The sequence below is a fragment of the Rhinopithecus bieti genome, unplaced genomic scaffold (assembly GCF_001698545.2).
Source record: "Rhinopithecus bieti isolate Rb0 unplaced genomic scaffold, ASM169854v2 scaffold_1618, whole genome shotgun sequence".
Classification (NCBI taxonomy): domain Eukaryota; kingdom Metazoa; phylum Chordata; class Mammalia; order Primates; family Cercopithecidae; genus Rhinopithecus; species Rhinopithecus bieti.
In genome coordinates this window covers 1,211,038-1,238,933 of record NW_016803937.1, presented here as the reverse complement: position 1 = coordinate 1,238,933, position 27,896 = coordinate 1,211,038, and the positions used below count along the sequence as shown (strand labels likewise).

Sequence of the window (27,896 nt, the reverse complement as noted above, 5' to 3'; positions counted from 1 at the left end):
GCTGAGCCTGGAAGGCAAGCCTGTCCCAGCCTCGAGGGGCCTCGATGGGCGTGGTGTGGGGATATGGCGTGGAAGGCAGGGACTGAGGCCAGACAGGGTGTTCTGCTCCCGGGTGACGCCGCGCTGTGGGGATCCCATGAGCCTCAGCAGCTGGATGCCGAGCACTTCTGTTCTTCTTGTGTCCTGGGCACTGCTGTGGGGGAGACTTCTGCCTCGATCGAAGTCCGACTAGGCCTCCTGGCAGCAGGGGCTGCGGGTGCCTTGGGCTGAGGGAGCTCAGGACAGCAGAGGCACGTGTGCGGGGCTGCGCGTGTTCTTCCCATCTCCCCGAGTGCCTCTCATGGGTTCTCAGGATCCAATGAGGGCCACTGCCTCTCCACCTGGGTGGGCCCAGGAAGCTTGCACTTTAAGGCCGGTGCTCAGTACTATAGCAATTGGACTTGGACACATCACTTCTCCTTTTTCTGGCTTTTGCCTCAAAACCAAAGTGAAAGTAGTGACATTCCTACTTTATGAGGCTTTTAAGAAAAAATCCATCAAATAACATGAGATCAGATGCTTTAAGTGGAAAATGACAGTTAAATTCAAGGTGATCTTTTGATCCCATCATGATAGGATTTTTCCCGCTCCCTCTGTTAAGTGCAGCTGCTCAGTGCTGTCACAAAAGGTAAAGGAATCTGAGCCCCTCACAGACCCTCAGAGCCCCGAGGGCTGCCCAGAAGCGGGCGCTTGCCCCAGCTGCTGTCCAGTAGCGTCTTCGGGCGACTCCTGCACCCATCTGTGCATGTTCAGATCCTCCCCCTCCTCACCTACCATGCTTTGCAGGCAGTGCCTGGGCGGCTGGTCTGTTCTCTGGATCTCCTTGGTGGCCAGCAGGGGGCATTTGCCCAGGCTGGGGCCTGGAGCGTGGATCAGAAGGAATTAGGTAATTTGATGTCTGAGGACAATGGAAACTCCGTGGCGGGTAACTAGATGAATATGTATTTTTTAATTTAAAAGGTATGAGTAAGGGTTTGAACTGGCAACTTGATTTTTACAAAGTTGAATTTAAATGTTAATGTTTTTACTCATTTCTCTTAGCTGTACACCTGGGTGTTTTAGGTATATTTTCTTTCCTGTTACTAACCTGTTCTTAAATTGCGTATGGACTCATTAATCCTTTGAGGTATATGGAAGTTTTCTCCTGGAGTGTGAAGGTGGGAGGGTAACAGGAGGGCGGTTCTGAGGACATTTCTTTTTATCGACTCGTGCTCCGAAGACATTGTCCTGCTGGTGGCATGGCTGTTTCTTTTCTTGTCTCCTGGTGGCAGCAGGTGGGCTGCTCTGCATCTAAAGTCAGTAGTTGGGCTCTCCTGAAACTGTTGAAGTGGAGTTTGAAAGCTGGGTTTTACGGTAACTATGGTGCAACCTCTGGCAGTAGCTGGGCTCTCCTGTAAGGATTTCATTGTGATTTTAATGGTTGGGTTCTCCCATGACCACAGCCAGTGGCTGGCTTCCTCTGTGAGTCACTAAAGTTGCTCAGCCTGGGGCTTCCTGAGGCGTCCCCGTCACCTAGCCAAGATTTGAGGGTGACTGATTATTTTAGAGATGACCCGAAAATTGGAAGCCAAAGAGCTTGCTGCTTCACGTATGATTTCTTTTATGCGTGGGGATAAAAACGTGCTGCCAAAACGACTTTAGGTTATTCTTCCCTCTGATCCTACAAATCCCACCCTCCTGGCTGGTTTCTTTTTGTCTATAGTACAGACAGGTTGGTTGTCATTATACAGAGAGTCAAACGTGTCTCAAGTATCTGCTGATAAAAAAGTCAAGAGGCAAGTTTCCAAAACCCGAGGGACTTTTAATAGCTAATAGAGTACTTAAAAAAAACCCAAACACTTCTTCCTCTGTTTCGATTGTTTCTACCATTTTAGTCTCAATGGGAACAGATTTTTAGGGTTTGGGCAGTAGAGTCCAGACTTGAGGCTCTTGGTAGTTGAAACAGGACACTTTTCAGCTTCATCTTTTTATTACTACAATTCTGGATTCCATCCGTGTATTTTCCTGTAAATTAGTGAAGTTGCATGAGCCAGCTAGAGAGGCCAGTGTGTTGAAGAGCCCTTCCCATGATTCCCACATTCGTCATCGCTACAGGGAAGGGGTCCTGTGGCCTAGTGGGAAGTGACTGGGCATGCAGCAGGGCACTGGCTCCATCCTGTCACCTGCTCCGCCCCCACATTCGTCATCGCTACAGGGAAGGGGTCCTGGGGCCTAGTGGGGAGTGACTGGGCATGCAGCAGGGCACTGGCTCCATCCTGTCACCTGCTCCGCCGTGGCCTTTGGATCCTCAGTTTTCTCCTTATTGAATACAGGGCACCTCTGGATGCTACTCAGGGCATGCTGAGAGCTCTCTGTAGTGCAGGTTGTAGAGAACTGGGGGTCCCAGGACAGTTCTCTGCTGTGTGCACGGTGAGCCCCGGGAAGACGATGCACCTGGCTTTGGCCCCACAGTGAGAGTAGGTTGTGCCCACTCGGCTTGTGGTGTAGGGACTCCAGGGGTGAGGACACAGGCCCTGCCCGTGAGGAGGTTGTGCTCTGGTTGAGAAGGCATGATAGAGAGGTGTCGGGAATGACGTAAGCAAGCCCCGGTCTTGAGCAGCCATGGGAGGGTGTCTTACAGTCTGTTTTAATCACTGTTTACACGGGAGCAGCCACTGCGCACGAGAACGTTCTGGGTGCCTGACCCACATGGGTGGACACAACAAAGGCCCCTGTGTTTATGAGGGGGACAGAGTAACAATACATATGTGAGTTCTCCAAACTGTGTTTGTGAGGGGAACAGAGTAACAATACACACCAAACTGTTTGTGACGGGGGCAGAGTAACAATACACACATGAATTCTCAACTGTGTGTGTGAGGGGAACAGTGTAAACTGCATACATGAATTCTCCAAACGCTGGAAGGTGGTCAGTGCTCTGACAAAACAAGTGGGAGGAGGGTGGGAGCCCAGGAGGGCGGGAGGGCTGGGTGGTTATCCAGAGGGATGGTGGAGCCAAGACATGAAGGAAGGGAGGGCGGTGGCCGAGCAGGCGTGAGTAAGCAGCGGACCGACAAGTTCTGGTTCAATTGTTGAGGTCCCTGATCTCAACTTCTGGGCATGCAGGACCTTAGGTGCTGCTGTGAGTTCAGGGCAGAGGGAAGTTGGAGCGTGGACGGTCTGGGAATCTTGTGAGAGCCCCAAGTGTGCGCCTGGTGTGGGCAGACCAAGTCAGAGGGATCGAGAAGTTAAACAAATGGAAAGAGCATGTCATGACCCCTTAGGGATCATTTATATCTTATGGGGAGCCCCGCCTGTGGGCCAGCTAAGTACCTTCTGTGCAGTGGGCCTTTCCGGACCCTTGTAGGAAGATGGGGCCAGCCTGGCCGGCTGGGGTGCCTGGGTGAGGCCTCTTCAGCGGGCCCCGGCTCTGCAGCCAGGCAGCTCCTGATGGCGTCCTGAGCAGGCCTCACCGCTTTTCCTTGGATGTGTCCTTCCAGGTCACCTTTTCTATAAATTTGGCATCACGGAATCCGACTGGTACCGAATCAAGCAGAGCATTGACTCCAAGTGTCGCACGGCGTGGCGGCGCAAACAGCGGGGCCAGAGCCTGGCGGTCAAGAGCTTCTCGCGGAGAACGCCGAACTCATCTTCCTACTGCCCCTCAGGTAGGCCTCGTGCCACAGGAGAGGCCGCCCTCCCCTGCTTAGGGCAGCTGGCCTGGTGGCATTTTTAGGGGCAGCCGGAGTGTGGCCGGAGGCTCTAGCTGTTGCCAGGAGCTGAGGCCAGAGGCTTGTGTGGTGCACGCAGAGCAGTGGAGCCGCAGGACCTGTGCCTGGCCCTGTGCACCCTTCACACAGACAGCCTCAGGCCTGCTCCAGGCTCCTCCGTGAGGGACAGAGGGCCTGTTGGACCTCCTGGAAGTCTTCTGGATGGGGGCAAGGAGGCCGAGGCCTTTGCGTGTGGCTGCCGGCCATTGTATTCTCATGATTTGCCTGGTGACTCCGGGTGAGGGGTGGGGTGGATTCTGAATTGTGCTTTATTTTTACTTTGAGTTCATGGCCTTAGTTGGATTTATCCACAAGATAATGGAAGCAGTTCTCTTGCAGTTGCCTCTCAGGCATCGCTGGGGGGATTTTTCTCCTTGGGAGAATTTTCACTAGGAATGACAATGTGACTTGATATTGCCTTTCACCCAAGACATCTCAAAATATTTTAATAAGTATTTGAATGAAAACTATTCTTTTAAAGCTCCCCACGGTAGCTGCATTGGCAGTGGCTCTTGGAACTTGAGCTCTGATTGGGGCTGGGGTCAGGATGCGAGGGCAGCCGTGGGCAGGGCCAGCTCTCCCGTTCAGTGGAGTCTTTGTCGGCCAGAACCCTTTGTTCTGGAAGGTCCTGCAAGTTACAGACCAGATCACCTGGAGTTCTCCCGGGGTCTCTTTCTGAAGCGGACTTCAGGAAGTGGTTTTCCAGGGCTGTTTTGGTAGTTATCAGATACTCAGCCTCAGTTGCTGCCCANCCCACATTCGTCATCGCTACAGGGAAGGGGTCCTGTGGCCTAGTGGGAAGTGACTGGGCATGCAGCAGGGCACTGGCTCCATCCTGTCACCTGCTCCGCCCCCACATTCGTCATCGCTACAGGGAAGGGGTCCTGGGGCCTAGTGGGGAGTGACTGGGCATGCAGCAGGGCACTGGCTCCATCCTGTCACCTGCTCCGCCGTGGCCTTTGGATCCTCAGTTTTCTCCTTATTGAATACAGGGCACCTCTGGATGCTACTCAGGGCATGCTGAGAGCTCTCTGTAGTGCAGGTTGTAGAGAACTGGGGTCCCAGGACAGTTCTCTGCTGTGTGCACGGTGAGCCCCGGGAAGACGATGCACCTGGCTTTGGCCCCACAGTGAGAGTAGGTTGTGCCCACTCGGCTTGTGGTGTAGGGACTCCAGGGGTGAGGACACAGGCCCTGCCCGTGAGGAGGTTGTGCTCTGGTTGAGAAGGCATGATAGAGAGGTGTCGGGAATGACGTAAGCAAGCCCCGGTCTTGAGCAGCCATGGGAGGGTGTCTTACAGTCTGTTTTAATCACTGTTTACACGGGAGCAGCCACTGCGCACGAGAACGTTCTGGGTGCCTGACCCACATGGGTGGACACAACAAAGGCCCCTGTGTTTATGAGGGGACAGAGTAACAATACATATGTGAGTTCTCCAAACTGTGTTTGTGAGGGGAACAGAGTAACAATACACACCAAACTGTTTGTGACGGGGCAGAGTAACAATACACACATGAATTCTCAACTGTGTGTGTGAGGGGAACAGTGTAAACTGCATACATGAATTCTCCAAACGCTGGAAGGTGGTCAGTGCTCTGACAAAACAAGTGGGAGGAGGGTGGGAGCCCAGGAGGGCGGGAGGGCTGGGTGGTTATCCAGAGGGATGGTGGAGCCAAGACATGAAGGAAGGGAGGGCGGTGGCCGAGCAGGCGTGAGTAAGCAGCGGACCGACAAGTTCTGGTTCAATTGTTGAGGTCCCTGATCTCAACTTCTGGGCATGCAGGACCTTAGGTGCTGCTGTGAGTTCAGGGCAGAGGGAAGTTGGAGCGTGGACGGTCTGGGAATCTTGTGAGAGCCCCAAGTGTGCGCCTGGTGTGGGCAGACCAAGTCAGAGGGATCGAGAAGTTAAACAAATGGAAAGAGCATGTCATGACCCCTTAGGGATCATTTATATCTTATGGGGAGCCCCGCCTGTGGGCCAGCTAAGTACCTTCTGTGCAGTGGGCCTTTCCGGACCCTTGTAGGAAGATGGGGCCAGCCTGGCCGGCTGGGGTGCCTGGGTGAGGCCTCTTCAGCGGGCCCCGGCTCTGCAGCCAGGCAGCTCCTGATGGCGTCCTGAGCAGGCCTCACCGCTTTTCCTTGGATGTGTCCTTCCAGGTCACCTTTTCTATAAATTTGGCATCACGGAATCCGACTGGTACCGAATCAAGCAGAGCATTGACTCCAAGTGTCGCACGGCGTGGCGGCGCAAACAGCGGGGCCAGAGCCTGGCGGTCAAGAGCTTCTCGCGGAGAACGCCGAACTCATCTTCCTACTGCCCCTCAGGTAGGCCTCGTGCCACAGGAGAGGCCGCCCTCCCCTGCTTAGGGCAGCTGGCCTGGTGGCATTTTAGGGGCAGCCGGAGTGTGGCCGGAGGCTCTAGCTGTTGCCAGGAGCTGAGGCCAGGGGCTTGTGTGGTGCACGCAGAGCAGTGGAGCCGCAGGACCTGTGCCTGGCCCTGTGCACCCTTCACACAGACAGCCTCAGGCCTGCTCCAGGCTCCTCCGTGAGGGACAGAGGGCCTGTTGGACCTCCTGGAAGTCTTCTGGATGGGGCAAGGAGGCCGAGGCCTTTGCGTGTGGCTGCCGGCCATTGTATTCTCATGATTTGCCTGGTGACTCCGGGTGAGGGGTGGGGTGGATTCTGAATTGTGCTTTATTTTACTTTGAGTTCATGGCCTTAGTTGGATTTATCCACAAGATAATGGAAGCAGTTCTCTTGCAGTTGCCTCTCAGGCATCGCTGGGGGGATTTTCTCCTTGGGAGAATTTTCACTAGGAATGACAATGTGACTTGATATTGCCTTTCACCCAAGACATCTCAAAATATTTTAATAAGTATTTGAATGAAAACTATTCTTTTAAAGCTCCCCACGGTAGCTGCATTGGCAGTGGCTCTTGGAACTTGAGCTCTGATTGGGGCTGGGGTCAGGATGCGAGGGCAGCCGTGGGCAGGGCCAGCTCTCCCGTTCAGTGGAGTCTTTGTCGGCCAGAACCCTTTGTTCTGGAAGGTCCTGCAAGTTACAGACCAGATCACCTGGAGTTCTCCCGGGGTCTCTTTCTGAAGCGGACTTCAGGAAGTGGTTTTCCAGGGCTGTTTTGGTAGTTATCAGATACTCAGCCTCAGTTGCTGCCCAGGGCCTCCAGGATGGGAGGTGGCTGGCCGCAGTGGGCCACACAAGTTGTGTCCCTAAAGCAGCACTTTCTTGAGTGACCTGTGTTGAAGAAGCTCTTCTATTCTAGGCCTTTCTACTACAATGAGGAATTCTGCCTTGGGACTTTAGAGAGGTAGCAGTCCTGGGGGAGGGGTTAACGGCATTCACTGAAATACCATGTAGCAACGTAACCTGTGGCTGTTGAAATGGGGCTGGAGGAATATTGCTCATGACTTGAATTCTGCTCTTGAATATTCATAGCTAGGCAGAGAGTGGGCGTGAGAACTAGACTTATGGTATGAGACCATTTTTTTATTGTAAATATATAGGTGTATGTGGAAGGTGATTAAACATTTATGTGTGATCATTTTTATAGTGCCTGTCTCTAGGTAGTAGGATAATTTTTATTTGTCTCTTTGTCTTTCATTGTAGTTTCTCAGTTAATTCCAATAAGCACTGCATTTGTTTTATAGTTTTAAAAAATGTTGTTTAAAAGTCAAAGGGGCCGGGTGTGGTGGCTTACGCCTGTAGTCCCAGCACTTTGGGAGGCTGAGGCGAACTGATCACCCGAGGTCAGCAGTTCGAGACCAGCCTGGAGAACATTGTGAAACCCTGTCTCTACTAAAAATACAAAAATTAGCCGGGTGTGGTGGTGCATGCCTGTAATCCCAGCTACTTGGGAGGCTGAGGCAGGAGAATCACTTGAAGCCAGGAGGCGAAGGTTGCAGTGAGCTGAGATTGTACCACTGCACTCCAGCCAGAGCCGGAGACGACCATCCCACCCACCCCCCCCCAAAAAAAAAAAGAGCCGGGCGCAGTGGCTTCACACCTGTAATCCCAGCACTTTGGGAGGCGAGGCGGGTGGATCACGAGGTCTGGGAGATCAAGACCATCCTGGCTAAACATGGTGACCTGTCTCACTAAAAATGCCAAAATAATTAGCCGGGCTTGGTGGTAGGCCTGTAGTCCCGGCTACTCAGGAGGCTGAAGGGCAGGAGAATGGCGTGAACCTGGGAGGCGGAGCCTTGCAGGAGCCTGAGATCACGCCACTGCACTCTAGCTCTGGGCTACAGAGCAAGACTCCGACTCCGTCTCAAAAAAGAAAAAAGAAAAATGTCAAGGAGAGGAGATTTCTGACTTTAGTCAGGCATAGTAGCAGGAACCAGTTTGAATTCTCTTGCCATCGAAATCTGGAGAAAAATCTGTGAATCGGCTGTCCTAAGACATTAGACAAGCAGCAGCACAGGACCGTGATCCTGAGAGAGGGAACACCAGAGGAGGGATGGGGGATGCCAGGCAGAGCACAGCTGCATCACCACGTGGAGGAGGTGGGTTGGGGTTGAGAGAGGCTGAGGCAGCTAAAAGTGCAGTCAAGTTCTTAAGAGCAGAGGGTTACACAGGGGCATCCTTGGGTGTTTGGGGGATTCCAAGGCAGGCATGAGCTGAATGGTTCCTAAGCTCACACCAGGCTGGGTGGCGATTGGATTCGCAGCAGCCGTAGTGGAGAATGCTCAGTGATCAGTCACTGCACTAGCAGGCCACGCGCACTAGCAGGCCACGCCCACTGGCGGCTAACCTATCCCAGAGTAAAGGCGGAGCTTAAAACAGCCTGAGAAAGATCACACTGAACCACAAGTAACAACACTTTTAAAAGAAAGATAACAAAACATAGACACCCGACAAAGTAAAATTCACCATCTCCAGTATCCAGTCAAAAGTACCAGGAAGCAGGAAATTGTGACCTGTGATCAGAAAATCAGAAGATAGGAAGGGACCCTGTCTGGAATTAACTGACCGGGACATTGAAATTTATTAAATACAGGAAGGGACCCTGGCTGGGATTAACTGACTGGGACATTGAAATTTATTAAAATTACATTCAAGAATTTAAAGGAAAAAAGGAACATAGCAAGGAGAGAAATCGAAGACATCAGAAAGAACAGGGAACTCCTAGACTTGAAAAGCGAGGAGAGTGGTTTCCAGGCTTGCCTGCCATGTGTTCCAGGTACGTGCACTTGGTAAGGTTAGCGGTCTGTTTCATCCAATGGGGAATCAAAACCCAAGTTAAATTACTTGCCAGGACCTTAGTGAGCAAGAAGCGGTTGTTATATAACCTGACGACTGCCAGATATGTTGGCCTGCGTCATTAGGATACTAAAATCTTGAAAGGGTAAATTTAATGAGCTGAAATTTCATAGCAAGAAATGTGGGCTCAAAACATTTGCACAGGAGTAGACGGTGGTGTAGCAGTGTGTGAAGCAGAGTGTTGTGCTGGCTGCGCCGGTGTGCAGGACCTTCCTTGGAGCCCGTGCGGTTGGAAGGTGCACTCTGGAGCACACCCATTCTTAGCTTGTCTGCCCTGTGGCCCCAGTGGGGCGTTTTGGAGCCGCTGGGAGGAGCTCTCCAGGGACTGTCAAGGTGGCAGTGGGCTGGAAACCATTGTCTTTGGGGAAACAGTTAGAAATTGAGATTTCACAAGGTTTGATAATGGTTAGATGCCTGGAGAAGCAGCGCATCAGTGAAGAATTAGGCTGGTTTTGTAGGTGTTGAGAGGGTCAGTGGAGGAACAGCAGGTCCGCGGAGATGGGCTTCAGCCCAACTGGGATTTCGTCATTTTCTTCCTGGGGTCCACAAGGCTTGCTGGAGGACCTATGGTGCTGAGTGCTTTGTAACTGCTCAGGCAGACAGGAATGCACTGTGGAGCGTGCAGCACTGCCTGGGGGTGGTTGCTTTGGGACATGACCCACATCTGGAGGTTCTCAGGTGGAGTCAGGGTCTTTGGCTGGAGCCGAGCTCTCCACGTTCAACATGCAGGAGGACCACCTTCGAATCTCGTGAAATTCAGATTCTGATTTAGTGTAGCCGGGCAATTTCTAGCATATTGCAAGTATCAACATTTTATTATGTGACTGGGCACAGTGGCTCATATCTGTAATCCCAGCACTTTGGGAGACTGAGGCAGGTGGATCATTTGAGGTCAGGAGTTTTAAACCAGCCTGGCCAACCTGGTGAAATCCCTTCTCTACAAAAAATACAAAAAAAATTAGCTGGGCATGGTGGTGGGTGGCTGTAATCCCAACCACTTGGAAGGCTGAGGCAAGAGAATCACTTGAACCGAGGAGGCAGAGGTTGCAGTGAGCCAAGATCACACCACTACACTCCAGCCTGGGTGACAGAGCGAGACGGTTCAAAAAAAAAGCCAACATTTTATTGTTACTTTAAAAAATGTTTTCAGTGGAATCCATGTACTATGGCAATTTAATACCTACCATTAGCTATTGGTAAAAAATACATGGAAAGTTTTCTTTTCTCCCCTTCCCTTTCCCCTCCCCTCCCCTCGCTCTGTTGCCTGGAGCTAAGTGTAATGGTGTGATCTTGCCTCACTGAAACCTCTGACTCCCAGGTTCAAGTGATTCTCCTACCTCAGCTTCCCAAGTAGCTGGGACTACAGGTGCGCGCCACCACACCTGGCTAATTTTTGTATTTTTAGTAGAGACGGGGTTTTACCATGTTGGGTAGGCTGGTCTTGAACTCCTGACCTCAGGTGATCTGCCTGCCTTGGCCTCACGAAGTGCTGGGATTACAGGTGTGAGCCACTGTGCCCGGCCCTTCTTACTACATTTTTATGCTTACAAGTTTTTTTTAATTAGTTATTGTAATTCTCTGCAACAAAGCTATGAGTATACATTGAAAATTAAAAAGTTTTTCTGCGCTCTTTTTTTTTCTGCGCTCTTAATATTCTAAGTGTTTACGAAAATTAAGATTGAGATATCATTACAGTGAAAATTAATACACAGTACATCAAAGCAAATGTATCTCATTTTGATTAAACACAGCAAGTAAAATTTATCGGAAATGTACCTTTAAGTGTATGGATGAGGCTTTTGTCCTGTTAGTTTAATTATCCATGGACAAATATTGCCAGCCTGAAACAGCTTTTAATGTCCACTTGAAGAGTTTTATTCATTTAAATAAGTTGGGACTGGAAGGGGTTTTGTCACAGCGACATCACTCCACTCTCAGGTCCTTCTGCTTTCCGTGTGGGAAGCCTCAGTTCCTCAGACTCACTCGTAGCGATCTCTGCAGAAGAGGGGAGACGCAGCGAGTCGAGGAGTAAACGAAGCATTTCCTCTTCTCTGCTGTGGGAGTCAAGAGGGAGGGACAGGGGTGCACACACGCCGCAAGAGGCAATGCCTAAGAAACTTCTCATTCACCCCGTTCACACCTGTCGCCCCCACAGAGCCGATGATGAGCACCCCACCTCCCGCCAGCGAGCTCCCGCAGCCACAGCCGCAGCCGCAGGCCCTGCACTACGCGCTGGCCAACGCTCAGCAGGTGCAGATCCACCAGATCGGAGAAGACGGACAGGTGCAAGTAGTACGTATCCTCTCCACCTGGCACCTTGGGAAAGGGGGCTGCAGGGCGGGCCTCGGCAGGGCCATGGCGGCTTCCACCAGTTCCACTGTTTCGGAAGCACAGTGATAGCTTGGGAGGAGGCACAGGGTCCCCATTTAAAGTAGAGGTCGTCATAGCCATGCGCTCTTAACGTTTCACAGGTCGGGGCGGCTGCTGCAGAGCCTAGGGGTTGAAGCACATGGTGGGGCAGGCGCCCAGCTCACCTCAGTCCTGCCAGCAGGCAGGCGGGCAGTCAGCTCCGAGGGTCAGGCTGTGCGGTGGTGCCTGTCCCAGCTCGTGCTCCTGGGAAGCATCAGAAATATTTCTCAGTTCAGAAGCGCAGGCCCCCTCTCCCTGAGGGAAAGAGTCATTTCCTTCTAGGATCAGTGGCAAAAGCTTGAGGTCATTGTTCCCATCAGCGTTTGCCTTGGAGTTACTCAGCACACCTAGGTTGGGCGGGCACTGCCCCAGCAGTGAGTCAATGTCCTGCCTTGCCCGTGCAGAGTTCTCTGTTGGGGTTTTGTGGCCCAAGCTGTGGTCAGCCTGATGAGCTCGGGACTGACTCCCGGGTGAAGTCCCTCTACAGACACCTCCTGGATTCTGTGGCGCAAGAGTAGGGGGTGGCTGAGAAGGAAGGAAGACTTTTCTGGAAGCTTTGCTGGGTGACTAGAAATTTTATGTGTACCAGTAGACATCACCGATGTCTTTAGTGGCACCAGCGCCCTTGGGACCTCTGAAGACAGAGGTCATTGTGGGCCTCCGTGTCACCAGGGCTTTCTCCTGGAAACAAGGTCCTTCGCTATTGAGAGTGGGGCGTGGCTCTCATCTCAGTGTGGCTTCAGCAAGCTCTCTGGAAGAGGGAAGGCTTCCAGAAAATTCTGGGGCTTTTAGAGGGGGCATTACCCTTCCTCTTCCAAAGGAGATGAGACAGTTATGAATAGTGAATCTTATTTAATAAGCTTATTTATTAATTTGTTTGACATTCACAACGGCAATTCCTCTCATCTTGTTAGTAAGAAGTTCTTTGAAAGAGTTCCAGAGTAGATAACTTTGCCATAAGCCTTACATAGAACATTCTACAGGACTTTAAGATCCATTTTGACTAAGAGATAATTTCAAATAAGATAAGGAGTATTCATTTCATTTATAGGTTTATAGGAATTATTTGTCTGCCTGTATGTATAAACATTGGATTCTTTGACTTTTTTTTTTTGAATCACATTTATTAGTGTTTACTCAAACTGTTTAAATAGTCATATGAGTGTTTCTTTGATTTGAAAAACGTTGCCTGCCCTGTTGTGAGTGTAGGCATGTGAATAGCTCCCCTGCTCTAAGCCACAAGCTCCATGCGTAGCCTCCCAGCATTCCCAGAGAGCTGAACGGATCATTTGGAAAGAGGTGTCATTCTGATTTTCTGTTTCCCCTCTTTTCTATGTGTCAGGCACATTTTAAAATTTACTTGTTTAGTAACATTTAAAAATGTAAATATCTTTCCTGGGACCTATTGCTCCTTTGTGAAGTACTGGAAGATGTTCTGTGTATATTACACAGTAGCCCCCCCTTACCCATGCCTCACTTTCCCAGGTTTTAATTACCCATGGTCAACTATGATCGGAAAATATTAGATGAGAAATTCCAGAAATAAACAATTTGTAAGTTTCAGATTGCGTATTCTTCTGGGTAGTAGCATGATGAAATCTGGTCGTCCTGCTCTGTCCCATCCGGGATGTGAGTCCTTCCTTTGTCCAGCATGTCCAAGCTGTGTGGCACGTATGGGCAGGAGAAAGCATAGCATATACGGGGTTCAGCACCATCCACGGTTTCTGGTGTGCACGTAGTGGGGGGAGGGGCGCTTCTTGAAACAAAACCCTCATGGATGGGGGCACTGCTGTGAACCAAAAGCTTAACTTAAAGAGGTGACTACAGACTGTGTTGCACTATTCAGGATTCAGTTATCTTTTTGAATTATAAACAGATAAGAACAGACATTCCGGAAGACGTTTCTTGTTTCCTTTGCTTTTGATTTTCTTCTGATGCTTCTTGGTGTCTTCTCTTGCTGCGGATCCCACAGGGACACCTCCACATCGCCCAGGTGCCGCAGGGGGAGCAAGTCCAGATCACGCAGGACAGCGAGGTGAGTCACTTCTGGCCACAGCACTGTCCCTGCAGGCACGGTGCCCGCATGCTCTCGACCTTCATCGGTGTCACACTGCGAGGGCAGCTGGGAGCCCCAGAGGACGGGGAACGTGGGCAAGGGCTTCAGGACTCTGCTTTCAGAGTGCACGTGGCGGGCCTGCAGTCTCTGTGGCCTCACTGCCTCCCCTCCTGTCTGTTGGTCTCCACAGCGTCTGGTCTGTCTTGGTAAAGATCTCCTGGGTTGATGTTTCTGCTCCTGGCTGGAAGTGCCCTCTGAGTACCCTTCTCTCCCTGTCTGGTCCTGTCCTTCCTGTCAGGGGAGGCCCCCAGTATGGCCGAGGTGTGGTCTGCCCCTGCACAGGTGACCTGACATACTCCCTCACCTGCCATGTGGCCCCAGCTTCCTCGTGGCCTCTGTGGGATTAGTGCCGATTTCATGGGACGGTGGGGTATCCCATGAGGTGATGCTGCCAGCTGGGAATAGCCCTTGACGCACCTGCCGGGTCTGTGATTATCTCAGTTGTCTCAGTTTCTGGAGCTCTACCTGGCCATGCACTCAGAAGTGTGGGCTCAGCTGCTGTTGGGGTCTGGAATGTGAAGGCAGGAGTGACAGTCTGAGTTCTTGGAAAGCCGAGGATGGCCGGATGCGGTGCTCCGTGTTTGCGTGCCACAGCAGGACTGTCTCCTGGGTGGCTGGTGACTGTTCTTCGACTCTGGGCTGTTTCCTGCAGCACGGGCAGCAGCAGGCGCAGGGCACTAAGCAGCACACACGTGTTGTACTGAGTGACCGTGGTGCGCCCTGGGGGATGAGGAACATGGCTGTTTCTAGGTCGTGACAATAGCACCAGCGTTGTGTTTGATGCACGATAGTGTGTCGTTACAAAGATCTCAGGTTTCCCCACACACACCAGCAGCAGAGTCTAGGAAGCTCGGATGCTGAGGTCGAGGGGACTCATGGAGATGTTAGCATGCGAGGCCTCCCGGGAGCTCGTGCTGGGTGCCAGGTGCTGTCGGGGAGCGGAGGAGAGAGAAGCCCTGCCTTCAGGGATTCACGGTGGGCGCAGAGGCTCCTGCCCAAGTGCCCGTGAGCAAGACTGTGGCACATGCATGCCGTGGCATGAGGAGTACCAGGGACTCAGATGTGTCTGCTGGCGGTGGCTTTAATTTGGACACCAGCAGTTCCCAGTGGGTTATCCTAAGAGAGAAGCACATGCATAAGCATTCCGAGGGTGGAATCAGGATGAGGTGAAAGGGGAGGAACGAATTCTTGTGGGGGCCGTGAGCAACTGGGAATGAGTGGGCTCATCCACACAGCAAGATGACCAGGTCACTAAGAAACATGTGATCAGATGGATGGATGGAAGGAAGCACTGGGGCGGGGGGCAGGTGGGGGATGGTCCCGGGAGGCCAGAGTGTCCAGGAAGGAGCAGGGCCTGGTTCTGTGTCTGTGGGTGGGTCAGGGACCGTCTCTGTGGAGATGCCGGGAGATGCACCAGTCAGCTCAGTGAGGTCAGGGGCAGGAGTCGGGGGCCTGAGCGGCTGCGAGGTGCAGGATCCCAGCAGCACCTTCTAGTGCAGAAGCTGCCTTTGAGGGGCAGGGGAAGGTTTGCTTCTCAAGGCACAGACAAGTAGGGGCTGGAGGCTAAGCTCACTGTCAGAGAGCTCAGCCAGAGTTCTTGAATACCTGGAAGTCCATGCAGTTCGTCGGAATGCTTAATTTCCTTAGAGTCATTGGAAATGAAGGAAAATTGAAACAGCAGCAAAAGAAAAAACACACATTTGCTTTTTATAGTTTATGCTAAAAAATCTTGACTACTCAAATTGCAATTTTTTATTACTAGTTTTCCTCTTTTCAGTTTTCAAAACTGAATCCATCTTGTATAGGTGATTGTCTTTTTTTTCTTTAGGAATTGAATGCAGTAAGTTAGAAATTGCTGATAATGCTAACGATGGCTTTGTGATAAGTGACAGTATGCAGTCTCCTCACCGTAAATTCGTACCGTGTTCATTCAAAATTATTTTGTTAAAACAGGATATCTGCAAATAAACATTTAGCAGGGTCTAACAGACTTTAAACAGTTCCTTTTTACAACAACTGAAAGTGAATTTCTAGCTGGAGAGCTCTTGGTAGCTCTGCGGTTGAGTGAGTTGGTTCCTTGTGTGCGGCCCGTGTCCCGGCATGGTGATGCCGCACAGCTCAGCAAAGCATCCTCACTGGGGGAAGCTGGGTGGCACACACATAGGACCTCTCTCTGCTACTTTCTGTATTTTTTGTGAGTCAAATTCTTTCAAAATAAAAAATGAAGCCAAAATGACATTTTCATTTGGGGTCAGGGTGGGGGAATGGGTACAGTGCTTTTGAGTTGTTTGTTCGTCTTTAAGATAATACATAGTACCTAAAATCTAAATATTTTATTTTGGTGCTTTTGTTGCTACTAGAGGTTGAATTTTTAGAACCAGCATTTTTCTTGTTATTCTCAAATGGCCTGTAATGTGTTTTGGTGCGTTTGCCGAGTCTACGGGTGTCTTGGCGTGCTTCTGCTCATGACCGTCTCCTCCTCTCATTCTTTGCAGGGCAACCTCCAGATTCATCACGTGGGGCAGGATGGTCAGGTGAGTGTCCCAGTGCGGGAGTTGCGCTGCTGAGGGGTGGGGCTCTCACAGGAGGGGGTGGGACGGTCAGTTGAGTGCCCTGGTCCCCATGTACATGTGGGCATTGCGCTGCCAAGGGATAGGGCTCTCATGGGAGGGGGTGAGACGGTCAGGTGAGCGACCCCAGTCCTTACACATATACACAGGCATTGCGCTACTGAGGGGTGGGGCTCTCACAGGACGGGGTGGGATGGTCAGGTGTGTGCCCTGGTCTCCACACACATGTGGGCATTGCGCTGCCAAGGGGTGGGGCTCTCACTGGAGGGGGCGGATGGTCAGGTGAGTGCCACAGCCCCCCTGTCACATACAGGCCATTGTGCTGCCAAGGAATGGGGGCTGCCACAGGAGGAAGCGAGGGTGCGAAGGCCTCTCAGTGTGAGCCCCAGAGCAGGACTGGCTTTCTTCAGCATGGCAATGCACAGGCCTGGAAGGGGGAGGGTGGCGCTTGGGGGGTCACATTTGCTGCTCTGTAGGGTTTCAGTAGCTTTTGTATTCTGGTGGAAACGTGCCTCCCCTCCGAGCCCAAACCCCACCCCGTGTAGATGGTTATTTTCTGCACACACATGTGGATGGTGGTGGTGGTCGTGTTTGAGTAGATAGCTCTGGTAGCAAAAGGTGGTTTCAGTCCTGTGTATTGCCGTCAAGCGCACACACTTGCTTGCTTTCTAATCCTTGACAAAAAGAGGGACCATTCGTTGAACACCCCGGTACGAATTGTCTTTACAAAATGATGTGCCCTGACAGTGCGGGTCCTGGGGAGGGCATTGCTATGCAGGACACAGTGAACTTGCTGGAGGTTTTGAGGCTGTGTGTTCCCAGGTCCTGGTGAAGACCCTTTCTATTCAGGAGATGGCTGTCACCTCTGGATCATTATTGAAGAGTCTGGGTGATCTTCCCGTTTCGTAAAACAGAACCTGGGAGGTTGGCAGTGAGAACCATAAACGCAGAGCTCACTGCGTAGAAAGATTGTACTCATTTTTCAAAACCACAGCGCACTGTCCTTTGAGGAACCTGCATGCGTTCCCTTTGCCAAGGCCAGGCCCTGCGGATCTCTGACCCGTCTGAGCCCGGGACACCCCCGGAGGGAGGTGCCTCACAGATGACGGGGACTGAGGGACACGTGCGTCCCGTGGGCTTTCCCTTGACCCCTCAGAGGCACCTTGGGAGAAGGGCTGCAGACCCTCCAGAACTGGTTTATGTCAGTGTTTCTTAGTTGGAAAGTTTCTTCTTAAAGATCAGCATGAAGTTTTCTCAGGTAGTCCTGCCGCATCGCTCGTCTGTAAGTATGCAGTTGCTGCTTTGGAGAAGAGCCAAAGGAATGCGCAGTTTTTAAATCCACACTTGTGGCTTTGCGCTCATTCCGCTGGAGTAATGAGGCTGTGGTCGGTGCAGTGCAGGTTGGTTCTCTGTGCCTTTCTCCCCCATGGTTCTCACAGTCACTGGGGCAGCAGAGGACAGGACTCCCAGCCGGTGGTCCGTCTTAGTTTTGTGCAACATAGTGGTTTATGGTTATGCTGGTAGTGGAACTGTATCATAGTTAAAACGCTGCTGGACTTTAATTCCTAGGAAAATTTTTGTAAGGCATGTCACCTTCGATATTCGCTTGTTCCTCTCTCTGCCCCTGAACAAAATCCACTTGGAATTTTAAAGATAGAACCAGGCTTTTTACACTGTATTACTGCAGTGCTTCTGTCTATGGTTGTAGACAGAATCCTCCCAACTCTATTGTGAGGACAGAGATTCCAGCTTTTCTCAGCAGGCGTGGAGGCCCATTGACTCCAGCACAGATCTGAGTTCAGGAAGGACTCAGGGCTGACGGTGGAGGAGTTGCTGTGTGGAATCCTCTGAACAAGGCTCTGTTCTGGTGTCTCTCGTTCCTCCGTCACTGCTGCTGCCCCACATGTCTTTGCATTGCGAGCAGGGTCGCAACTGCTGCTCATTCCCGTGTCTGCCGTGGCCCCTCCAAGTCCCTACTCTAAGTGGCCTCACTGCAGAATGAATAAAGCTGTCGTACTACCACTTTTTATGTGAAACGAATAATAATTTATAAATCACCTGTTTTTTTTTCCCTTATGAACTCTCCTATGTTCTTCCCACCTCCTGATTCCTATTATCAGTTGCATTTGTGGGACCTCAAATCAAAGACGGCTTCAGGAGAGGCCAGTGCTACCACTCAGGGTAGCAGGCAGAATCTCAGTAGATGGCCCCTGCTTCTCTTTGGAAGGAAACTGGTGTATGATTTAAAGAAACCGTTGTGTTATCTGAAGCTGCCTTTTCTGGTAAATCTGTGTAGCCAACCCCTCGTCTTCCATTTGTGGAAATTCTTTCTTTTTCCATCATTTGGCCAGTTCTCATTCCTGCAGAGCTTCACCCTGCTCATGCAGGCTTCGTCCTCCGGGCTGGCCACAAGTTTGGGAGACAGAAGGATGTTTCGAAAAGCACAGAGAAGCCCACTCAACTCCATGTTATCTACTGGGCTAAGAAGCCCCGAGCCGTGTGGGGGGTCACACAGCCCATTCGCTCTCCTCCCCGCCCCTGTGCCCACAGGAGGATAGTGCACGTGGGTCTAAGGCTCTCTCTTCTCCAGCCAGACTTGACCTCAGAAGCATCCTTCATGTGACACTGCAGATGGCTCAGCTCCCCATCCTGTCCCAGAGGCCCTTTCAGCTCCCCGTCCTGTCCCGGAGGCCCTTGGCCTGCCCTGGTTGTGAGCACTGGCTTGATTGATGGGAGACCCTGCAGCCCACGCTCGCTCCAGGAAGCTGAGGGAAGACAAGGAACAGCACCCCATCTGGAGTAAGAGAACACAAAGAAATGGATGCAGCTGCTTTAAGTTCCTAGATCACTGAGGATTAGCTTAGTATTCCCATCTGATTCCCTAGTTCCAGCTGCCATTTAAGAATGGTTATGTGGCAACAGACTCAGAATCTGACAGAGCAGCTAGAAATCCTCTCGGGAGGGTGGCCAGGCCTTCCCTCTTCTGGCCATTCGTTTTCCATCCTGGGGCCGGGGTCTGCGGCCTATGGCCTGCGCCCCGCGCCCCGTGCCCCACATCCTGCACCCCGCCCTCTTTCTTTGTGCTGGGCTCACACTTGTTGCTGTTTTCCTCCTGTTCCACTTCTGAGATGATTGTTGCTGTTACTTCTTGCAGTTAATTGATTATTTTCTGAATCAGTGGACAGCTTCTGTGAAAATAGCCTCCGTTCTTTGTTCCATGGAGGGAGGGATGTGCGCTGTGCTTGTGGATTGCTGCTGGGGCGGTGGGTTTGAGGCCGTGTCTGCAGCCAGCAGCAACCTCAGTTCCAGGAGGGCCCTGGTGGCTATGGTGCTGGGAAGCGCCATTGTGCTGCGTTGTTGGTGTGACCCTGTGGCACCGGCTGCCAGGGGGCCATCCTTTTTGAGTCATGTTTTCTTCAAATTAAATACTGAGAGATTCTAGTCACATCCCATAGTTGCCATTTGCTGTCTGAATAGAAAACATGAAGAATTGCATGATTTGAAGCCATGTGATTTGAAGTCAGTTTCATGTCCATAGCGGCCTTGCTTTTCTTCCTTGCTGAGAGATGGAATGCCCCATCTGGTGCTGGGTTGCAGGCAGGGTGGGACTCACAGCTGTTCGTTGACTCTGGGAGAGCTCCCCTGGCTGAGGCCGTCTGCTGACAGGTGCTGTGCAGGTGAGCGTGACCCTGCACTAAGGAATACTGATTAGAGTCCATTTCAGGCCCTGTTGGGCACACTGAGAGTGCACGGGAACCACAGAGCCTGAGACACAGTAGGAGGGTGGGAGACGCAGTAGGTGGGTGGGAGATGCAGTAGGAGGATGAGAGACATAGTAGGAGTCTGGAGCGTCACCTGCACCAAGGCCTCAGGACAGCAGATGGCACAGCTGTGGGGAGGGTGACTGCCTGTGCAAGGCCGGAGGCCGTGGGCACCCAGGTCCAGCGAGGTTGGATGGAGCCCCCAGTGCTCAGCCTCCTGTGACCAGTGTTGGGGGTAGCAGTAGCGGACGGTGCATCCCAAATGTGGGCAAGAGGTTTGGAAAGATTGGCAGAGCATCAGAGGCTTCATAAAGAGCCATTTGGGAAGATGAGGTTCAGGGATGGTGACGGGTGCGCAGGTATGGGGACCTGCTGGCTGCATGGTGCCCGCTTCCTGCTCCCCGAGCTGTGCCCTCCAGCTGTGTCTCAGCCTCCCCTCCAGGAGCGCTCACTTCCTCCTCCCAGCTGTGGGCCCCTGTGGCCTCTGCTCTGCCAGCTGCCCAGCTGTGATGAGCAGTTTCCACTCCAGTCCTTTCTCTGTCTTTATTGTTTATTTTGACCTCTAGGTGCACATGCTGTCATTCCCCAGTGTTCCAGCATTGCTGGCTGGGAGAGGGAAGAGGAGGTGAAGGGATTCCTTAGAACACTGACATTGAAATCGCAGCTGAATCTTTAAAAAAAAAAAAAAATATTTTGTGCTGGCTCACACCTGTAATCCCAGTACTTTGGGGAGGCCGAGGTGGGAGGATTGCTTGAGCTTAGGAGTTTGATGCCAGGCTGGGCAACATAGCGAGACCCTGGCTCTACAGAAAAAAAAAAAAAAATTAGCCAGGTCTGGTGATGTGTGCCTGTAGTCCCAAGCTACTCATGAGGCTGAGGCAGGAGGATTGCTTGAGTCCAGGAGGCCCAGGCTACAGTGAGCCGTGATTGTGCCACTGCATTCATGCCTGGGCAACAGAGCAAGACCTGTCTCAAAATAAATAAAGTCTACAATTCAATGTTTTTTTCAAAAAATTAAAATATTTAAAAAATTCTTTTGAACCACTTCAGCTGGTTTCAAAGGTTGTGTATTTTCTTCCCTCCTGAATAACACCTTTACATAAGAAAGAGCATTCTGGTCGCTGTGGGAGGCACCTAACGAGTCTCCACCTCGGGCTTTGTGGAGCGGAGCCCTGTGTGTGTGGACATGTGCTGCCCTCCTCGCCTCCCGCGCACTGCCGCGTCCGCGTCATTCCTCATTGTGCACCTAATCTGCTGCCAGAGAAGCCAAACAGCCACTGCTGTTGGAGGTGAAATTAAGGATGCAGTGGCTGGTTCTGGTCATGGCTCCAGGCATGGGTAGCTCCTTCGTGTGAGCAGCGTGGAGCTGAGCCTGGGCCTTTGGCTGTTTAGATGCGTTTGTGGCTGTGTTCTGGGTGCTTCTTCGTTGAGAGTGGCGTTCTGGAGAAATGGCTCCTTCGTAAGCTGATGGCACTGTGTTGATTTCTTTTGTCCCTCCCTCACTGGGGGTGCGAGGCATCCGGGCAGCATTTTCCTCTACTGGACAATCCCCGTGGTGTTGGCTTTGTTGCTCAGTGAGTGTTTGAAATTAATCATTTGCTGCCCTGGGCGTGAAGATCAAATAAGGATGTCATAGTAGAAATTTGGAATGATGTAAGTGGAGGTGTTACTGCCCATGTGGTTAAGGGATTGCAGAATTGGTTGGAATAGAGGACAGGCCTTGTATAGTAAATTAGACCAGAATCGGGGACATCTGGAATTCCCTGAAATTCCCTGGAGCTGGGAGAGGCAGTCTGGTGTGCCGGCGATTCACAGAGGGGAGAGTACGTTCAGAGTGTATGTATGCCAGGAGTGTAAAATAATTTCTTGTCTAAGGAATTGCAAGTTTCAGTTAGTGGTAAGTATAATAGAATCTTTAATTTGGCGCAGATTTTCAGAAGATTCTGAAAAACAAAAAAAGCCCTTAAAAATTAAGAGTCATAAGGATTGAAGTTTGCAGGGAGGTGGATGACTTTATTTTTGAGTGCATTTTAAATGAAAATTGATGACTTTTTTATGAGGTCATGGGAACTTTTGCATAAGGCGGATAGACCAGTTGGCCACTTCAGGGGGCTGGCAGGGGAACCACTGTTTGGTCATACCTGCATCTTGGTACAGCTGCTTTGCTGCCATGGGTACCCTGAGCCAGTGCTGCATGACCTGGGCAGACTCCCTGTAAAGGCCAACTCTCATTCTGCAGCCGATGCTGCCTGCCTTGGGAGTGATGAGTGCACGCAGGCCACATGGCTGGACTCTAGCAGCATCTTCACAAGCCACAGCGGGAAGCAGCATTTCATTACAGCTCTGGAACCCTTCCCTCTCGCTTGTGCGCGTGCACACACAGTCAGAACAGGTCCACAGTACAGCAGGCCACAGCAAGAAGGCAACTTTCCATTGTCGTTCCAGAGCCCTCCTCCCTCGCTCACGTGTGTGCACTTACATGGTCAGAACAGGTCCACAGAACGGTATTACTGTGTGCTGATTGCACTAATACTTTTTATTCTGTTTTCTGTTCTGCTTTTCTGTTTCTCTTCCTTTTTGTCTCTTTGAAAACTGGCTATGACATATTGCATTGATTTTGCAACCCACACTTTGAAAAATACTGGAATAGATGATCGTTAATGTCTCTTCCTTAAGAGCTTGTAGTTCTGAGTTGTAATTGAGTAGCTGGGACTATAGGTGTGCACCACTGCACCTGTGTAATTAAGTACTTTTTAAAAGCTTACAACTATATAAAGTTTACACTGCAAATATTAATATTCTTCCTCTCATATTTTGATAAATCAAAAGATTTTCTTGAATTGGGAAGCTTTTAAAAAAATCACATTCAAGTTTAAGAAAATGATTATAAACGTGCTAGTTAAAAAAAATTTTTAGCGTGCTTCTCAGGGCTTTTCATCTAGATCAGGAAAATTAGGATTATCCGTGTCACTTGGGCATTAGAATGAAGTATCCCTGAGAACTGCAGTCAGGTTTTTGGCGTGGCTGGCTTTCTGTTGGTCATATGGTGGGTGTGGGACAGAAGATGGCGTGATGTTTGCTGTGGCTGTCCACGCCCCACCACGCCATCCACAAGCCTCTGACAGAGTTGTCCGTGCATGCATTTGAGTGTTTTTTGCAGAAGAGGCCGGGGCCAAAGGAAGGCTTCAGTTGCAGCTGGGCTGTACCAAGGGGCCTCAGCGGGAGCAGCTCTTGGGGGCCAGAGCCCAGCCTCTTCCAGCAACAGAAAGGACCTTTCTTCCCTCTGCAGCACCTGTCGGATATAACGTGCCTGACTCCCTCATTCATTCCCGGAAGAGAAGCGCTCCCCTCGCTCCCCACACAGCCCTGCTATGCTGGGCACTCAGACCAGCCAGAGGTGGGGGAGCCTGTGAGTAGAGTGGAGAATTGGAGGTGTGGTGCCACCCTGACCACAGCACCTTTCTTCTCCCTGAGGCCGCCTCCTCAGATACTCTTCTTGGCCACAGATGAGGGGCCTGGCTGTGGTTGGCAGATCTTTAGGGAGAGAACTGGATGGGTGGGGGGTGGGAGAGTCGCCACAGGTCCCAGTCTCGGGGCGGCTGCTCCCTCAGTGTCTGTCGTCTTGGGATGCGGCAGTGTCGCTTCCTCATGCTTCAGTGCCCTCTTCACCGCAGTGGGGTGGCAGTAGCAGCTGCTTAGGAAGTTGGTGGGCTTCGCTGGGCGCACATGGTCCACCTCGCACTCACCAGCCTCTGGGCTGCCCTTGGCGAGTGCCGTCCACACTCCAGCACTCAGGGAGGGGCGGTGCAAATCCTCAAAAACTGACCACACAAGCACTGGTGCCCAGGTGGTGAGTAGATGGGCTGTGGTCTGCAGACAGAAGCTTTACCCTGTACACGTGCGAGGAGTAACAGCTGCTCATTTGAGTGACATCACTGGACTGTGGCCCTTCGAGCCTCCTGATGCGGAGGTCGGCCTTTCACTTCTGTCTTTTGCATGTGTGAATGTGTGTGTGTGTGATTTTAGAGATACTGTTTTAAAACTGCATACTCAAAGCATTAGTTAATTAACTAGGAAGTATTCTCTTGTGAAAATGATCACCAGGACTGAACCTTTTAAAGCAGATCATCTGAACCTCGTCACTGTAAAGCAATCTGGACTGCAAAATTCATTCTTTCATGTGAATGAAACGATGTGGTAAAGAAACACTGAACGTAACGTGCTCTGGTGATCGTAGGGAGCTGTGAGCTCGTGCAGTCTTGGGTGGGAGTCGGCATTTATGTTTTTTTTAAATGTTTTTAATTTTTTTTTTTTGTTTTGAGATGGACTCTTCCTCTGTTGCCCAGGCTGGAGTGCAGTGGTGCAATCTCGGCTCACTGCAACCTCCGCCTCCCAGGTTCAAGCAATTCTCCTGCCTCAGCCTCCTGAGTAGCTGGGATTATAGGCGCCCGCCACCGCACCTGGCTAATTTTTGTATTTTTAGTAGAGACAGGGTTTCGCTGTGTTGTGTTTGTGTTCTTTAAAATCCGTATCACGTTGGCCGGGCGCGGTGGCTCACGCTTGTAGTCCCAGCACTTTAGGAGGCTGAGGCGGGCAGATCACGAGGTCAGGGGATTGAGAGCATCCTGGCTAACATGGTGAAACCCCGTCTCTATAAAAAAATACAAAAAATTGGCCGAGCGCGGTGGGGGGCGCCTATAGTCCCAGCTACTCGTGAGGCTGAGGCAGGAGAATGGCGTGAACCCAGGAGGTGGAGCTTGCAGTGAGCCGAGATCGCACCACTGCACTCCAGCCTGGGTGACAGAGCGAGACTCCGTCTCAAAAAAAAAAAAAAAAAAAAAAAAAAAAGACAACCATATCACATGAACGTGTTTTGGTGATCTTAGGGAGCCGTGAGCTCATGCGGTCCTGGGTGGGAGGTGGCATTGTTTGTATTGTTTAAAATCCCAAACCAGAGTTCCTGGGGCTGCTGGGAGTTTGGGCTTGATGCGCATCACATAATGCAGGACACCAGGGTGGAGAGGGGCCCAAAGTACGATATCACCAGGGTGGGGAAGGGCCAAGAATGCTTGCCTAGTTCCTTAGCGAACACTGACAGTTTCTCCCCACATCTCCGTTAGGTAGTCAGAGTCTCAGTCAAGGCAGCATTTTCATGCATGTCAGTGAATGGCCCTTGCTCCTTCCCCCGAACCAGGAAGCCGAGTTTGGCCCCTCGCCTGGGTGTGCGTCAGTCAGGCTTGGTAGAATGGAACATGGCGCATGTCTGTTCTTTCAGCCCTCATTCGAGCTCAAAGATCAGTGCCCATGGGTGTGAGCTGGGATGGCTGTGGGTGGTGTCCTTATTCTAATCCAGGCTCTTCCAGAGCATGTGCAGGAGGGCAGTAATTCAGGGCGCCAGGCCTCGCTGGAGTCTGATGTTCTCAGTGGGAACAACCCTAGTGTACTCCTACTAGTCACCCAGAGCAGCCATTCTCCCCACAGAGCACAGACCACTCCTGCAGACCGTGTTCAGGTCCTCAGAGGATTTAAAATACCAGTGAGCTAGGAACGTAGTACATGGTGGGCTCCTTCCTATGTTCGGTGTACTTGGCGATAATAATGCACCCAAATGTTGGGTGTGACTGTGCTTGCTTTTTACACTGCTATGACTATGTACTGTCGTGAAACAATTTTGAAGATTCTGTCTAAAGTTAACCCTGATTAACAGGGTCCGCAAAGGCTTGGCCGAAGCAAACGCTGGGACTTAGGGGCCGTCCCCTGGGGAAGGCAGGAAAGCTGATGGGTAGTGGGACACGCAGGGCCTGCTCAAAGACCACCAAGGCCTGCTGGGTCGGGTCCTCTGACTCGTGTGGCTTCAGCAGCTGGCCTTGACTTTGTCATAACAGTTTTTCAATTTGGACAGTGAAATGTGAGCAGAAATTTGGTATATCATATAGAGGATAGTCAGTTACCAGAGTTTAAGTCGTAAGAGGTACATTTGCTATGATTCTGATTAATTTGATGTGATCGAAGACTTAGCCAACTAAAAATAATTTTCCAGAAGTATCTAATCATTTGGAGAAATAACGAATCTGTCTCATTGAGGAGATTGCAGCACAATTGTAGAATTAAATAAAGCGCAGACACCATATGGAGGTTGGATTTCAGTAATGGAGGAAAGAAGGGGCCAGAAGAAAGGACATCGATTCTAACAGTGTTCTCGGCATTGAATCAGCGGCGCTCACACAGATTAAAAGAAAGGAGGTGGTTTCCAACAGTGTTCTGGGTATTGAATCGGGGCTCACCACAGATTCTGACCTCAAAATTGAAGGCGCTAAAGTCAGTGTCTTCGTCAGGTGTGGAATGCGGGGTCTTTGAGACTGTGCGGCACACTGGACCCTCATGTCGGGAAAGCTCTGCTGACCACGTCTTTCCTCTGCTCTCACACTGTGACCATCGTCAACACACAAAAAGACTACAGGGACCAAATGTGGGTTTTTTCTGGACACAGCAAGCAGTGGACACCAGCTGGGTGTCCTCTAATTCAGTTCCGACACGGAGAGAGCGTCGGATCCTTCGGGTCGAGGACTCAGTCCCCGGGACTGCCCCCAACCACACCAGTCGCAAGTTCGGGCCTCGGGACTCCTGGCCGACCTGCTTCAGGTTGGGCTTCCTACGACCCGTCTTCGAGTTTGATTAATTTGCTGGAGTGGCTTGCAGAGCTCAGGGAAGCACTTTTATTCACTGTGTTTATTATCAGAAAGGATACTGCATAGGCTATAGATGTGGAGATGTGTCAGGCGAGGTATGGGGGAAGGGGTATGGAGCTTCCAGGCCCTCCCTGGGCACCACCCTCCAGGACCTACCCCGTGTTCAGCTTCCTGGAAGCTCGCCGAACCCCGCCTTCTTGGGTTTTTATGGAAACTTCGTGACATCAGCATTCCTTCCCCAGGGTCTAGGGCGGGACCCTCTCATGGGAGGGTCTTAAGACCCACAGTCAGCAAGCAGGGGATCGTTAAGAGTGAAAGGAGGGTGAGAGAAGGTGAGAGCCTGCCCCTGAGGCCCACACACCTGGCATCATAACAAGAGACGAACCAGGGCTGTGGGAGTTACGGGCCAGGAACCAGGGACAAAACCAGTATCTCTCATAAACACCACAGCTCTTCATAGGGTTTTTCAGGTGGAGTCACGGGGGAGATGGCTGGGCTCAGGCACTCCGGGAATGGAGAGTGCTGTGGCCACACGCTCAGTGACACGCCGCCCTAGCCACACGGCATCCGATGAACACCATACATCTCTAACGCGTTTCAGTGGGAAACACTTTTCCAGAAGGAAAAGCGTTTCCTCCTCCGTCTGATTTCTTTACAGATAATTGTTTTCTTGGGGATTTAGATTGCATACAGTATAGGAAATGTGTTGTTCTAATTGGAGTACAGTATGATATTCTCCCAGTTAAGAACCGTCCTCAGGAAAGAGCTGGTGTGTGGGCGTGGCCGGCTGGTGAGCTTTTCAGTCACGTTCACAAGGATGGGAATCCTTGTCCTCCAGTCTTGTTCCTGACGTGTCAGTGAAGATTAACAGGGACGGATGCAGCTAAACATAGCCAAGATGCTGTCTGTCTGTCTGTCTGTCTGTATCTATCTGTGTATCTATCTATGTATCTATCCATCCATCCATCCATCTAATCGATGAGACATAGTCTCACCCCGTTGCCCAGGCTGGAGTGCAGTGGCGTGATCTTGGCTCACTGCAGTCTCTGCCTCTTAGACTTAGGCGATCCTCCTACCTCAGCCTCCCGGTGGCTGGGACCACAGGCTTGTGCTACCACACCTAGATGATTTTTGTATTTTTTGTAGAGACAGGATTTTGCCATGTTGCCCAGGCTGGTCTTAAACTCCTGGCTTAAGGGATCCACCTGCCTCCGCCTCCCAAAGTTCTGGGGTTACAGGCATGAGCCACCACACCTAGCCTGACAAGATGGTTTTTAAACTAATAGC

General features: G+C 51.2%; 1 protein-coding gene across 17 annotated transcripts in view; it reads left to right on the top strand.

Annotated features, from left to right (window-relative positions):
- BANP (BTG3 associated nuclear protein) overlaps positions 1-27,896 on the top strand; it is a 130,315-nt gene that overhangs the window by 71,842 nt on the left and 30,577 nt on the right. For 14 of the 17 annotated variants that reach the window (XM_017859984.1, XM_017859949.1, XM_017859959.1 and 11 more), the window contains 4 exons: positions 3,519-3,686; positions 11,220-11,356; positions 13,437-13,508; positions 16,085-16,123. In XM_017859984.1, the coding sequence (XP_017715473.1) occupies positions 3,519-3,686; positions 11,220-11,356; positions 13,437-13,508; positions 16,085-16,123 (416 nt within the window). The remainder of the gene's footprint in view (positions 1-3,518; positions 3,687-11,219; positions 11,357-13,436; positions 13,509-16,084; positions 16,124-27,896) is intronic. The other 3 variants (XM_017860026.1, XM_017860000.1, XM_017859998.1) reach the window with 1 other exon arrangement.